The sequence below is a fragment of the Mesoplodon mirus genome, assembly GCF_964341445.2.
Source record: "Mesoplodon mirus genome assembly, chromosome: 18".
Taxonomy (NCBI): domain Eukaryota; kingdom Metazoa; phylum Chordata; class Mammalia; order Artiodactyla; family Ziphiidae; genus Mesoplodon; species Mesoplodon mirus.
Window position 1 is genome coordinate 55828392 of NC_138994.1, and position 13705 is coordinate 55842096.

The 13705-nt window shown below is 55.9% G+C and overlaps 1 protein-coding gene across 3 annotated transcripts in view; it reads left to right on the forward strand.

Annotated features, from left to right (window-relative positions):
• The window catches only part of RHBDL3 (rhomboid like 3), a 42234-nt gene that overhangs the window by 5350 nt on the left and 23179 nt on the right, over positions 1-13705 (forward strand). For 2 of the 3 annotated variants that reach the window (XM_082603141.1, XM_082603142.1), the window contains one exon: positions 10211-10369. The exons of the other annotated variant lie outside the window; for it this stretch is intronic. In XM_082603141.1, the coding sequence (XP_082459267.1) occupies positions 10211-10369 (159 nt within the window). The remainder of the gene's footprint in view (positions 1-10210; positions 10370-13705) is intronic. 3 annotated transcript variants of the gene reach the window in all.

Below are 13705 nucleotides of genomic sequence, written 5' to 3' on the forward strand. Positions count from 1 at the left end.
TTAACCCATAAAAGCCTTCCAGGGTTGGAAAACCATTTCCAGGTTCACCCTTACAAATGCCTTCAAGATCTCCAAATGTTTAATGAGCAAAAGGGTTTGGAGCAGTCAACAGAGCACAATTGCTTTACAAGCTCAAACAAGCAAGAGGGAAAAGGGAGAATTGAAAGGAACTTGATCCTGTCTCCCTTTCTCCCTTCCCACTAGGAGCATGCATTTTCCAGACTCCAAGAAGGGACCCTAACTTTGCTTATCTCCCAGAAGGGAAGCAGACAAATCTTGACTATCCCTCCAAAATTATAAACATGCTACAAACACAACACGGAGCTGCTTGTGTGGGCTGCTGGGGAGAACCCTGAAAGTGGGGTCAGAGAGTCCTGGGTTCAAGCCTTACTGACTTTGTGATTGGGGTCAGTGACATTAGCTCTCCAAGCCTCAATTTCTTCATCTCTAAAATGGGGGGGATCATCTTTAACTCCAGGGATGACTGTGGGAGTTAAATGGAAGTGGAAACTCTCTTAATGATGTCTGATACCCAGTGGGCTTTTTTTTTGGCCATGCCGAGTGGCATGTGGGACCTTAGTTCCCCGACCAGGGATCGAACCTTTGCCTCCTGCAGTGCAAGCGCAGAGTCTTAATCCCCAGTGGACGTTTGACAACTGTCTTTTGACCAGGAACCAGAATTTGCTGGAAGAAGCATAGGGCTGCTTCTGAGATCCAGGCCCCTATAGGGAAGGCCGCTGCCTCTAAACCAGCTCCTTCCCAATCCCGGCTCCTGGAGAGATAGCCACTTCTGCGCCCGGAGGATTTTTCTCCTTGCATTCCCCAAGTGTCTCCCCTATCCAGCCCCCTTGCCTGCAGCCTGAGCGTCTTCCCTTAGTCTGACCCTGAAGCCTGCCTCATTTACAACCCTGCAGCCTGGCTTAAGAGGGTTCTGGGAGCTGGAAAGAGGTTCAGTTGAGACTGCTGCATGGATTAGTGAAGAGCCGCACAGAAAGCACCTGCCCCAGCGTCAGCCCCCAGGACACAGGATGAACCAGTAGAGAGGGATTCCCTTACTCAGGCTCTGCATCTCCAACCCCTTATCAGGTGGCGTCCAGGCCCCTAGAGTCTGTGGACTTCCCTCCACCGCAAAGCCAGCTTCCCTACCCTGCTCCTGCCCCAGTGACCCCAGCAGTCGTGCTGAATTAACCCTTTTATCCCTGACCACTCCCAGAAATGCATTTGATAGCGGTTGAGCAACAGGGCCACGGGACCTGAGGTTGTTTGCTGCCTTCCTGCCTGCCTGACACGGAACAGGCACGCGCATGCTGGAGCGAACAAGTTCAGCTACATCCCTGCACATGTTGTCTTGGGTTCTAATGTCTGCTCCAGGGGCAGGCCCTGACTGTGCGGCCACCTCACCTGTGTCAGCCCTTCTGGGGCTGCCGCCACCTCAAGGACTGGGGATTATTAGAAGGTCGGTGGAAGCATCTTGTCCGATCTGCTCATTTTGCAGATGAGGAAACAGAGGTCCGAGGCCTTCTGAGGTCACTTGGTGCAGTAATGTCAGAGCTGGAACTAGAGTCCGGCTCTACTTTCTTTCTCTCTCTGACCGGTGTTCCTGCCCCCGGGCCTCGCAGGCTTCCGTCTGCTTCCTTGGCGCCCTGAGTGACTCAGGCAGGGGCGAGGACACGGAGTCTGCCTTGGGCCCCAGTTCTTCTCCTCGCTGTGTGACAAGGGGCAAGCCGGGTAACCTCTCCAAGCCTTGGTTTTCTCATCAGTAAGCTGCCTGCCCTCAGGGCTGTGGTGAGGCCTGATGAGAGGGTGTGTGCATAGCACGTGGCTCGGTGTGTGGTGAGCCCCTGATAAATGTGGTGGTGGTTACCGCGTTACTGGAATTTAAAGAAATTAACACCGTTTTCAAAATAACCTCTGGCACATAATAGTTCTAGGTCTTGAATCAAAGTGTCCAGATCCCCAGTCTGGGGTTCCTTCCACCATATCAAGCTGACTTCTTCAGGGCAGGAGCTGGAAAACCACGTTCCCCCTGAACTTCCCAAAGAAAGGAGAGAAGTGTTTGGATAGAGGCTGCCTGGGGGAACGTGGACGCCCAAGCATTTTCCCTCCGCTCACTGGCTGCCTGCATGGCAGAGGGTGAGGGCGAGAACGAGGCATCGGGCACCACGTGGCCAGACCCCAGGGCGGGCCTGCTCTGCCTAGTGTTCAGATTTGGCAATTCCTGGTAGTCGGCTGTGAGACTGGGCCCAGGGCGCTGTTCTCTGTTATGGAAGTGAGCTGATGTGTATCTCGAGTTGTGGACAACCCACTCCCCTCCTTCTCCCTGGATCTCTCTTTTCTGGGGAACCAGAGGGATCCCTTGGTGGCTTTCAGGAGAAGCAGCAGGAGGAAATGAATTTAGGCTGAAGGGGGTGGGATGGGGCAGATTAAGACCCCTCCCTGCTCGAACCCGCTCCCACCTCTCCCGGCCTGCAGCTCCCCTGGGACTCCTGCCTTTATGGCTGTGACTCGGCTTCAGTCCCCAGGTGTCCTTGAGGGTTGGACCTGGGCGAGGCAGCACAGGTGTTACGTCTGCTCCTGGGACCCAAGGGGCCTGCCTCTGAGTCACAGCCCCCAGCTGCCCCCTCAGAGTCTGTGTGTCTCCAAGGCCTTCTGTGGTGTGAAGTGGGAGCAGCAGGGTCTTCCAGGAGGCTCTCTCTCAGGGTGGAGATGGGCAGGGCCTGGAGGAAAGAGGCGGCCCCCACTGGACCCCAGCGTTCTGCCTTCCGGGGAAAGTCTGAGAGCTCTTCTCCTCATGGCCCAGGTATTGAGAGAGAGAGAGCTGGGTAGTTTTCTGGAAATTTGCCAATTGTCCAGCGGCTCAGCCTGGATTCAGGCCAGGATGTCCTCCGCTTCTCTGCTGAGGGAAGGGTGTTCTAGCTTCCTAATCAGCCTGCCAACCTCAGATCCTGGCATTCAGCTCTTTGACTTATGGGGGGGATGTTCAGGAGCCTGACTTGGAGCTTCTGGGAGAAGCCCCTTGAGAGGGATGAGCTCCCTCCCCCGGACCCCTGGGGTGGCAGCTGGAAGAACAGAAATAATGTTAACTGGGAATCTTCGAATTGCTGAAGCTTCCCCAGCTGTCAGATGCCTGGCCAAATCCCAGGGGAGCACCAGAGCCCCTCGTGCCTCCATGTGGGGAGACTGGAGAGCAGGAGGGGTCAGAACCTGGCTTTTAGGAACTGGTCTCTCTTCTTCCCAGGGAGGCTTGAGGTCTTTATAAATCCTCTCCTAGCTTCAGCTGAAAGCAGGCCCGATGGTAGCCTGTTTTACTCACTGAAGTGCCTCTGGACAAGTCGTTCATCTCTGTGTGCCTTAGTTTCCATATCTGTTAAATGGGACTAATCACACTTATACTCTAGGGTTGATGTGAGAATAAGAGCAATCAAATATTTGTGCCAATGAGTATTTCACGTCTGGGGGGAAAGTCAGGGGATGGTGTGAGGTGGTTTTCTCTGTGGGGTGAATTAACATCTTCATTTGCAAGGCAGACGCGCTAGAGAAAGCTGCTACTCCCCTAACCTCGCCTCCTGACCTCAGCAGCTGCAGGCCTGGGCCTAATTTATGGGGCTGTAAATATCCCTGAATGGGCCTGAGTTCCCTGGTGGGCTCTGGCTGTTGGATGGGGACAGCTCTGCTGAGCTGGAAACCCCTGGGCAGCCTCATTAATTCCGCTCTGCTCAGAAGCCGGTGATGATGCAGGGAGCCAGCAGATGAGCCATGGTAACCCCCTAAGCGGGGAGGGGCGGTTGCCTGCACCCTCCTCTGCCCCAGCACGCACACCATGTGGTCCTTTCCCAGGGCTTACTCTGTCTCAGTGGACAGAGAGGGGACAGTGGGGCCTGAGATGGGAGGCTTCCTTAGACTCCAGGTCCCGACCTTCCAGGCGTGAGAGGTCTGCACAAGGATGGCTCCCCAGGTGCTACCTTTGGGCTCCCACACCCCTCACTGAGGACATGGACCTCTCGAGATGAAGGAGAGGGAGAGGTCCCCTGGGAGAAAGAAGAGACCAGACATGTAATTGTCCTGGAAATGAGTCGGTGCAGATCACACATAACATAAGAGCTATAAAATAGACGTGTTCCTTTCTTCTTTCTCTTCTGCTTTGCTGCTGCTGGGTGGATTCTGAAGCCTTGGCCGGGCTCCTGGGCCTGCAGCAGGGAGGGGAGAGGTGGCGCTGCTGTCCTGGGTGCTGAGCAGGCAGATCCCAGACCCTGCGGGCTTGGTTCCCTGGAAGCTCAGCTCAGCCCATTAGGCCAGTCACTTCCTGCTCGGCCACTCCCGGGGCCTGGCACCCTCCTCACCCCTCTGGCTGGGGCCTGGATCCGGCAGGCTTCTAACTTGGCTGGAGGACTCCGGACAAAGTGTCAGCTACCTCGAGGGCCTGCGCCACTCATGAGATGGAGGCGAAAGGCTGATTCAGAACCACTGACAAAGGGGCCTGGTTTCACAAAAGGGAAAAGTAACTCTACTATGGATTCATGCATTTTCCCCGGATTGTGTCTCATGGAGTGTTACTGTGAAAAAATATTATGATCAAAGACCCAATAAGTTTGGGAAATGCTGGGCTGAACAAAATCAGACAGGATTCTCCACTGTAAGATCTTGAAGAACCTTTAATATGGTTTTATACATCATGCCCTTCCAAAAGGGTTTCCCAAACTTCTGGAACCACAACACCCTTATTTCATGCACCGTCTTGGGCCTGGTGTTCCACAAAACACACACTGGGAAACCCTGAGCCAGTTATATTTCATATGACAGAACAGGACAGAGAAAAACAAGGAAGAGCAATGCTGGACCAGCCAACCACTATGGAGGAACCCTGAACTATTTCCATCTTGACCACTAACTTGCTCTGTTACCTTGAACTAGTTTCTTTTGCTCTCTGCGCCTGTTTCCCCGTCCATAAAGCGAGTGTGATGCCAGACACGTAGTCAATCCTTAGCAAGTATTTGTTAGATGAACGAATGGGAGAACTGAACTGGGGTCTCTCGAACCCTTTTTAGCCACAGCATCCTAATGATGGGGGAGTGCAAGCTCTGGGCCCGTCCACCTGGATGTGAGTCCACCTGCACCAATTACCAGCTCTTCAAACTTGGGCAAGTCTTCTCTTGCCGTGTAAAATAGCACCTACCTCGTAGGGTTGTTGTGAGGTTTAAATGGGGGACCACATAATTTATTATCCAGATTGGGATGATTTTGAGGGTGAAAGGGGCACTGTTAATAATCATGCCCAGGGACTTCCCTGGCGGTCCAGTGGTTAGGACTCTGCGCTTCCACTGCAGGGGGCACGGGTTTGATCCCTGGTCAGGGAACTAAGATCCCTCAAGCTGCGCAGGCACAGCCAAAAAAAAAAAAAAAAAAAAAAGGGTCATGCTCAGGCAATAGGTATAAGAAGCCAGGACTGTCCCAGACAAACCAGGACATGGTGGGGTGACCTGAGGTTTCGATGAGGTAGTGCCTGATACCTGGTGGGTATTCTGCATACACAGCCACCATCATTGCTGTTCAGCCAGGTAGTATGCAGAAGGCCAACACAGAAAACAACTCAGAATGGGGCCGCTTGGCAACCCCCGCCCCGCCTCGCTGGGCTTCGGAAGTCCCCCAGCCCCTAGAAGTCTGCAGAGCAGTTTGAAAACCACTGAGGTTCCTGTCAGCTCTCCTGGATCATGACTTATAATTCCCTGACCTGCTGTCCTTTCCAGTGTCACCAGGTCCTTCCTACAGCACAGACCTCCCCCCTCCCCACCCCCAAATGTGAGCTGCCTCGTCCTGATTCCAAATTTCCCGTCAGCCCTTTGACCGAGCAAGGATGCAGAATTGAAGATCAGCTGCCCCCATGGGCTGTGTGGGTTGTGGATGGCTCTTTCCCCAGCCCCCATTTGCGTATGGTATGCTTAGGTATGCGGGGCTGGGGACGGACCACCTTACATCGCCCCAAGAAGGGAGAGTTCCTACTACATGGTGGAGGGGGAAAGTGAGGCAGTGTGGTTAATGATCTGCCCAAGATGGCACAGCAGCCGGGGCCGGGGTTCCTTCCAGAACTCTCCCCCAACTCCTTGCCCCAGAGGAGGGGAAGAGCCCTCGGTGGCAACAGTAGAGAGAGAATCCGGTGGGTCCTTTTTGCATCCAAGGTCATAAGTGAGCCAGGAGGGGGCCCAGGGTGGGAGATGGGATATGTATATGGCAAAGCATGCGTGGGGCGCCGGGGGTGGGGAGAACTGGCGACCTAGAGGATTAAGGGGCCAGAGGGCTGGGTCTGGTGGGATTAAGCGCCCCTGGAGTCTGGAAGCTCTTTTCAAGGCCAAGGCAGGAGGGCAGGAGCTGTGGGAAGGTCACTCGTCACTTTGTGTTTTCCTCCTCTTCTGTGTCAGCAGCCTCCACGCAGGCTGAATGTGGACGTGGCTCCCCCTTCACACACACACACACACGCACACACACACACACGGCCCTCCCCCTTCACACACACACACACACACACACACCCGGCCCTCCCCCTTCACACACACACACACACACCTGGCCCTCCCCCTTCACACACACACACACACACACACACACACACACCCCTGCACAGTGCTGGGGAGGCAGCTGCAAGGATGCTCCCGGCTCTCCAAGGGGCCCCTGCCTGCGGCTGTTCACAGCCCCATTCCTCCCGCTGCCCCGCCACCCCCAGACCAACCCTGGTCAGGTTGTCTCCAACCCACCCGGCCTAGACCTCATTCCAAGAGCCCCCCCTCCGCCCAAAGTGGGTGAATCCGGGTCATGGAGCACCCAGGACGGGGAGCTTCGGGGCCTTCAGTACATTATTGACAAGGAAATTGCATTTGTAGGGTTTGTTTCCCCCAAAGCTCCAAACCACGGTGCTTGTATGATCCTGTCCCCAAAGCTGCCCTTGAGAAGGCCCAAAGGCGGGAATGGTGTCCAGGAGGGTCGGCCAAGCCTCCATGGCAGGGCTGCTCCCTCCCCGCTTCGAATGAGGCAAGTGGAGCTGGACACTGAGTCCGGGGGGCCCTGGGCCCTGGAGAGCACAGCCCTGCGTTTGCTTCAACCCACCGCACCCCGAGGGCACGCTCCCCCCTGCTTGATGAATGAGGCTGAGGCAGTTATGGCTCGAGATGTTTACCCTAAATTACACAAACTGGTAAGTGGCTGAGACCAGAGTGGGATTTTGCCTTGCTGCTCGCAGCCTCCTTTAGAAGCTCCATCAGGGCGGTGGTACCCACCTCTCTCCGCCTCTGCACGAATCCTCTCTGTGTTTCTTTTTGTCTCCCCCTCGCTCCCTCTCTCTGCACTACCCCCCCACCCCGTGCCCCATGCCCCCTGCCCCCTGTCAGCTGGGGCTCTTGCCCTCATCTTCCCAGGTGTTCAGGGTGGTGGTTGGAAGGTGTCCCGTGTACATCTGTGGAGCCCAGGCAGCTGGCCCCTCCCTCCCTCTCCCACCCCCTCCCCCAGTCCCCCTCCTTCATCCCTGAGGCCTCATTATTAGCGTAGCTATGACCCCCCCCCGCATTGTCTGGGCTGTCTGGCCCTGGCATGAAAGGTACAGTTTTGGCAGAGAAGGGAGGCTCGGCCTGCTTCCAGCTCCTTCTCTGCGGTCTGGAGCCTGTAATGTGCTAGGGGCAGGCCTGGCAGGCCCTGGTGGGGGGTAGGGGGAGGAGCCACAGGGCAGCCCCTGTCACTAGGACGACAGCAGGGAGCCCTGGAGGGGGAGGGAGAGCAGGGGAGCAGGTGGTCCTTTGTCTGGAGCTGGAATGAGGGAGAGGGACCCTTGCCTGATCCCAGCGCCTCCACCCCACGCCCCCCCCCAGCTGCGGATGGGCCCCCGGGGCGGGGATTGGCTCCCTCCCCCGGCCTGGGCAGCAGAGGCTCCCTGCCCTGTGCAGCCCACTGCCCCCTGCCCTGTGCGCCAGTGGAGGGTTAGGGAGGGGATGCATCTTCCCAGGGCTCAGGGCTGCTTCTCATCCCCCACGTCAGCCCACCCAGTATGAGGGCCACGTGGGCCCAGGCAGCGGCCAGGCTGGTGAGTCCCTTTAGCCAGTGCCAGCCTGTGGAGACGGGAGGAGTCCCAGGCAGAGAAGGAGACCTTCCCTAGCTGCCGTCGCCACTTTGCCACTCCAGGCGTCGTTTCCTGTCTGAGCTATAAGGAGATGAGAACTGTTGCTGTTTGAGCTCTTTCCTGCTTTAAAAATCTGTGTAGAGTGGGCCCGTGAGGCTCCTGGAGCCCCCTCCACTCCCGGGCCTGCACTCACCTCTTTGACCCTTGACATTTGGCTTCTGAGCAGCAGAGCAGGCCCTGGAGGCTGACGGTCAGCGGCAGCCAGTGGTTAGAGGCAGTGCCAGGCTGCCCGGGTCTCAATCCTGGCTCTGCCACTTGCAGACACGTCACTTAACCTCTCTGTGCTCGTCGTTTTCCTGTGTCTCTACTTCCTCATCTGTGACATGGAGACAATCATAGGACCTGCTTATAAGGTCGCGGTTGGAGGTCAAAGAAATCATATATTTATGTGAGGTGCTTGGTATGATGTTTGGCCCCATGAAAACACTCAGCAAATATTAGGCGTTTTTGCTTGTAAAGATCTTTCTGGAACAGAGGGTAGGTGAGTTTCCTGACGTACTCGCTGGTGGGAACCAAAGAGGTGTCATCCCTGAAATCTGGTATTTTGAGTGGGGGGTTGGGTACACAGGCAGATTCTTAAATAGGCTCATTAGAGATGTCCTCACTCGTTGAGTTCCGGGGAGAATTGAAGGAGTCATGACTTGTGACTCTTGGCTGTTTCTCCTGGATTGTCTTAGACAGGCTGCACACAGCATCAGCCTTCCGAAAATAGTCTTCACTGACCTTATCCAGAAAAGAGGGAAAGGTGGATTCGGTCTTCCGGGCTCCCTTGTCATGCACACGCAGACGTCCGCAACGTTTGTCTGCCTTTTAAAATCTCAGCAACCCACAGCAGCACCTCCGTGTGCAGTGAATTCATGTGGGGACGCGGTTTGTGAACAGGACTTCCCTGGGCAAACTGGCAGCTGGTTAGTGTGTGCTGAGCAGGGAAAGAGAGGCGATGGAAGGGTGACAGAAAGCTTATGTGCTTCTCCGGGAGAGGTGAATAAGCCCCTTTTCTAACTGAACCTGTGAGCCTTTCCATGGAAAATGGGTACCTGTCTTTTCACCCAAACATCCACTTGTTCACCCAACAAATCTTCACCGAGTGCCGACTCTGCCCGGCTCTGTGCTATAAGCCCCGGGGATAAGTTGTGCACCAACCTGCAAGGAGTTGAAAATGGAGGCCAGTGCAGGGTGGAGGCCAGAGGGCTGTCTGACATGCAGGGGGAGCAGATCATGTATTGAGGGAAGGCTCCCTGGACGCGGGACATCTGAGGAGTCGGAAGGGTGAGTTGGAGTCTCCCAGGGAGCTGAGGGGAGAGAGGGAGTTTTAGGCAGAGGCGCCCACGTGTGCAAAGCTGCAGAGGGAAAAGGGCAACGTCAGAAATCCAACCAGGGACCTCCCTGGCGGTCCAGTGGTTAAGACTCCATGTTTCCAATGCAGGGAGCGTGGGTTCGATCCCTGGTCGGGGAACTAAGATCCCACAAGCTGTGTGGCATGGCCCCCAAATAAAGAAAACCAAAAAAACAACCAAACACTCAGAGCACAGTGTCTTTGGGGAGCCCTGTGTGCAGGTTGTGGGGTATACGTGGGTGCAGGCGTGGGAGAGGGGCTGGCAGGCAGATGCGGAAGTGCTGTCCAGGCTGTGCTCCCCACTGCCCGGGGCCTCGTGCCTTCCCCGTTCAGTCCCTCTGCGCCAGGCCCCAGATTTCCTCATCTTCCTCCGGTCATCGCCTTTTCATTCCCTCTTTCCCCTTGTCCAGGGTCAGGAGTTAAGGGCAGAGAGTAATAACCTCTCTGAGCCTCCGTTTCCCTTCTCCACGCACCACAGGGTTGCGCTGGGCCATCTCAGAGGTCTCTAGGGCCTTCTAGGGTTGTAAGTGGTTGTCCGCCCTATTTGGATGTTTCCCCTGGGGGCCTTGGAAACATCCCAGATGCCGCCTAACCCTCCGTCAGCAGAGGGCTGGAGACAGGAGCCGTGAGTGGTGACCGTGATGGGGCACCTAGGGCGGTGTGGAGAGGGGGACGGAGCCCTGCTGACCCCGCTGCTGTGTGTGCTTCTCCCTCAGTTTGACCCTGGGAACACGGGCTACATCAGCACATGTAAGTTCCGGAGCCTCCTGGAGAGCCAAAGCTCCAAGCTGGACCCGCACAAGAGGGAGGTGCTCCTGGCTCTCGCCGACAGCCATGCCGATGGGCAGATCTGCTACCAGGATTTTGTCAACCTGGTGAGCGCTCTGGGCCCCTCGCCCCTGGGAGAGGCCTGTTTGGGGAGGATCCTTTTGGATAATTAATGGGATCTGTTGGTCTGCAGCACTGAAGAAGTCCAGGCTTCAGCAGGTGAAAGGAAATCACCAAGGACCCAATTTCTCTTTATCTCTCAGTTCTGCTTTCTGCAGTGTCAGCACTACTCAAAAAAGCCCCAGGCAATTCCAGACTCTACCATCGTGGCAGCAAAGTGGCTGCAGCTGTTCCAGCCCTCATGCCCTCAGGCCTCACCATGAAGGGGAGGAGAGGGACTTTTCGTATGGTAGCTCCCACGTGAGGCCTGGGATTTCCTTCCTCCAGTTGGCCTAGATTGGGTCAGTGGGTTGTGCTGATTGAATCAAACCAATCAGTGCCCACCCGTGGAGCTGGGAGTGGGGTCATTTCCATGGAAACGAAGGATTGGGAGTGGGAGATGGGAGGTTATCGTTGGCAGGAGAGGAGATGGGGAGTGGATGTTGGGAGGATCAGGGCAGACCTTTCGGGAGCAGCGGGGCACATGGGTGAAGGCCGGAGCTCGTCAGACCTGCTGGCAGCTGTCCTGGGTTGTCGGAGGGGCTGGAGACGGGAGGCCCGTGAATCCTGCCCAGTGGTCTGGTGTCTTGGAGTCGGGACTTCCTCCTCAGTGGGGTTACTGCTGTGCTGTTCTGGGGGCTACTATGGCGGGATTGGAGTGGGGTTCAGTGGGGTTAAGCAGGAAGCATCCCTCTGTGGGGTAGATGGCACATGAGTAGAAGCTGCATGAACTAGCAGGGTGAACACGAGGCTGGAAGGCCCCACTTGGTTTCCCTATTGGTGAAATGGAAACAGTCGCCCCTCTTCTTGTCACCCATGAAGTGACTGGTGTGGAAGTCCCCAGGCTCTTGGAATTCAAAAGCGTCAGTGATGGAGGAGCCAGGACCTGCCATCGTGCCAGGTTTGCTTTCTGATGTGGATGCGTGGGCTTTGGCATTGTTTTAATTGCCTCTTGATTAAGGACCTGCCTTTGCCCAGAGGTTAGCGTGATTGCAAGGAGCAGCTGTAGGGCTTTTAGTGGTGAAGAAACCTGCTGTTGAGAGTGGACCCAGGGAGCAGATCTCCTAGAGGGCGGGGGTACAGAGCTCAGATAAGCAGGGGAGTTGGGGACAGTTGGGATTCATGGGATGGGCCGTGGAGGTGAGCCCCGTGACTGGGAACCCAGCAGTGCCAGCAAAGACCAGGCCATGGAGTTGAGCCTGCACTGGCTCGTCCACAGCCCCAGCGCCAGCATGTTTGCTGCATGCCCTGCTCAGCCCAGGGCAGAGTGAAGGCATGGCTGGGCCAGGGGAGCTGCTTCTCCCCAGCTGGGGGTTCGTGGAGTCCTCTGTGTGAATTCCCAACAGCAGATTACTTGTTACCATCGAGATTTCTCTATTTGAATTCTGAGCTGGAGCAGCCAGCCATAGCCTGGATTCTTGTGAGCAGGGCTGCCCTGGAGGCCAAGACTAAGAAGGGGTTCACCAGGGGGGAAGCTCTGGGCAGGGCAGAGAGCTCAGGGGCTGGAGTCAGGTGGGCCTGGGTCCTGCGACAGGCTCTGCCTTTGCCACTCAGTGGCAAAACTGAGCCCCGGTTTTCCCATGTGTAAAAGGAAGCCAGAGGAGACCCTCTTCAGGGCTGTGGCAAGGATGAAATAAGAAGAAGTGTTTGAAAGTTTCTGTTGCCTCTAAAGTTCTTCTACCAGGTTAACTCCCCTGCATCCTTTGTGAGCCCTTTCCCACCCCAACCCAGGCAGAATGAACCAACCTTACCCAGAGCCCCCGCAGTGCTTTTCACAGGCCTGTCTTATAGCACAGACCACATTGCATTACAGCTGAGTGGCCAGGGTTGTCATGTATGGGTGTGCAGGTTGTGGACTGCACAAGGATGCCGGGCAGAGAGAGGAATGGGGACTGAAATCTGGCCTGGGCTTTGTTCAGCAAGGCCTGGAATAGGTGCATCCACCTGGAAGGAGAGGCTCCCTTATCTAATTGGCACAAAAGCTCCACATGAGCCAGCATGGGCTCCAGAGTCAGGCAGATCTGGATTTGAATCCTGACTCTGTGATTTACTAACTGTGGGTCCTTGAGAAAATTTTACGCTCTCCAAGCTCTCATCCCCGTCTTTATAACGTGGGGATAATACTACGCACCAAATAATGAAGATGACATCCTCTTTTGCTGCCATTTGTGCATCTGTCTCCCCTGTATGCTCTGTGAGGCCAGAGACTGTGGCTGCTGCTCTGCCCGGCACAGTTCTAGGCACATCGGGGCACAGGTGAATGGTGAGTGTGTATGTGTGTACACACTGCTTCTCCTGTATTTATGCTGAGCTCCTTCCCACCACGGGTCTTGCAGATGTATTGTTTGTGAGTATATGTGTGGTACACGCACATGTGCATGTACACATCCAGGGATTGGGGGAGAGGACGGCTACAAACATATTTGATGACATGTTCTTATCTTGGGCTTGTAGTGATCATGGAGCCCCAAGTCCCATCCGCATTTACAGAACCACCAAGCCACTAAGAACCAGACCCAAGCTTTGCAGGCGTGGAGGGGATGGGAATAGGCCATCGTTGGAAGGGGTTCATCCAGGAAGGCCTGCTGGATGGGGGAGGCTTAGGTCAGATTTTTCAGGTGTGTGCAGAACCCAGGAGAGGGAACGGGGCACTGCAGATGGAGGCTTGTTCCACCTGGCCTGGTCTGAACCCAGATCCTCCCCAGCTCCCTGCCCCCTGACAGGTCTTCAAACCCATATGCCTTGGTTGGGCTGGCTCACCTTCCCTGCCCTGTCTGGACTCCTGCCTTCAGTTTTAACCTGATGTTCCTGCTGGGCCCACAGTCCCAGGAATATGTTGATAATCCCCACCCCGCAACCACAGAGCAGCCCCTGGGTGGCACTGTGAGCTCTGGGGTTGGGAGAGCTGTGTCTTTAGGACATCTCCCCGTAGGAAGGGTCTAGAGTGTGGTCGTGGAGGGTGGATGGGAGGTAACAGAAGCCTTGGGAGGCTGGAAGTCAGTAGGACCGCCTCTGATCTCTGGGGGTCAGGCTGACCACTGGGTGAGGCAGCCAGGACTCTGCCTGGGGAGGGGCCAGTCCTGGGGCTCCCTGAGCATCACAGTTCCCATGGAGGCACTCAGGGCTGATGATCTTCCACAAGCACAGCTTTGGATTCTGGTTCCGGGAACCGAGGATGCTGACCCCTACTTATCCTTCAGTTCTCACTGATGCCACCTCCTTCAGGAAGCCCTCCCTGACTACCTTGGGACCGGGTTGGACTCTTTCCTGTGTGCTCCCGCAGC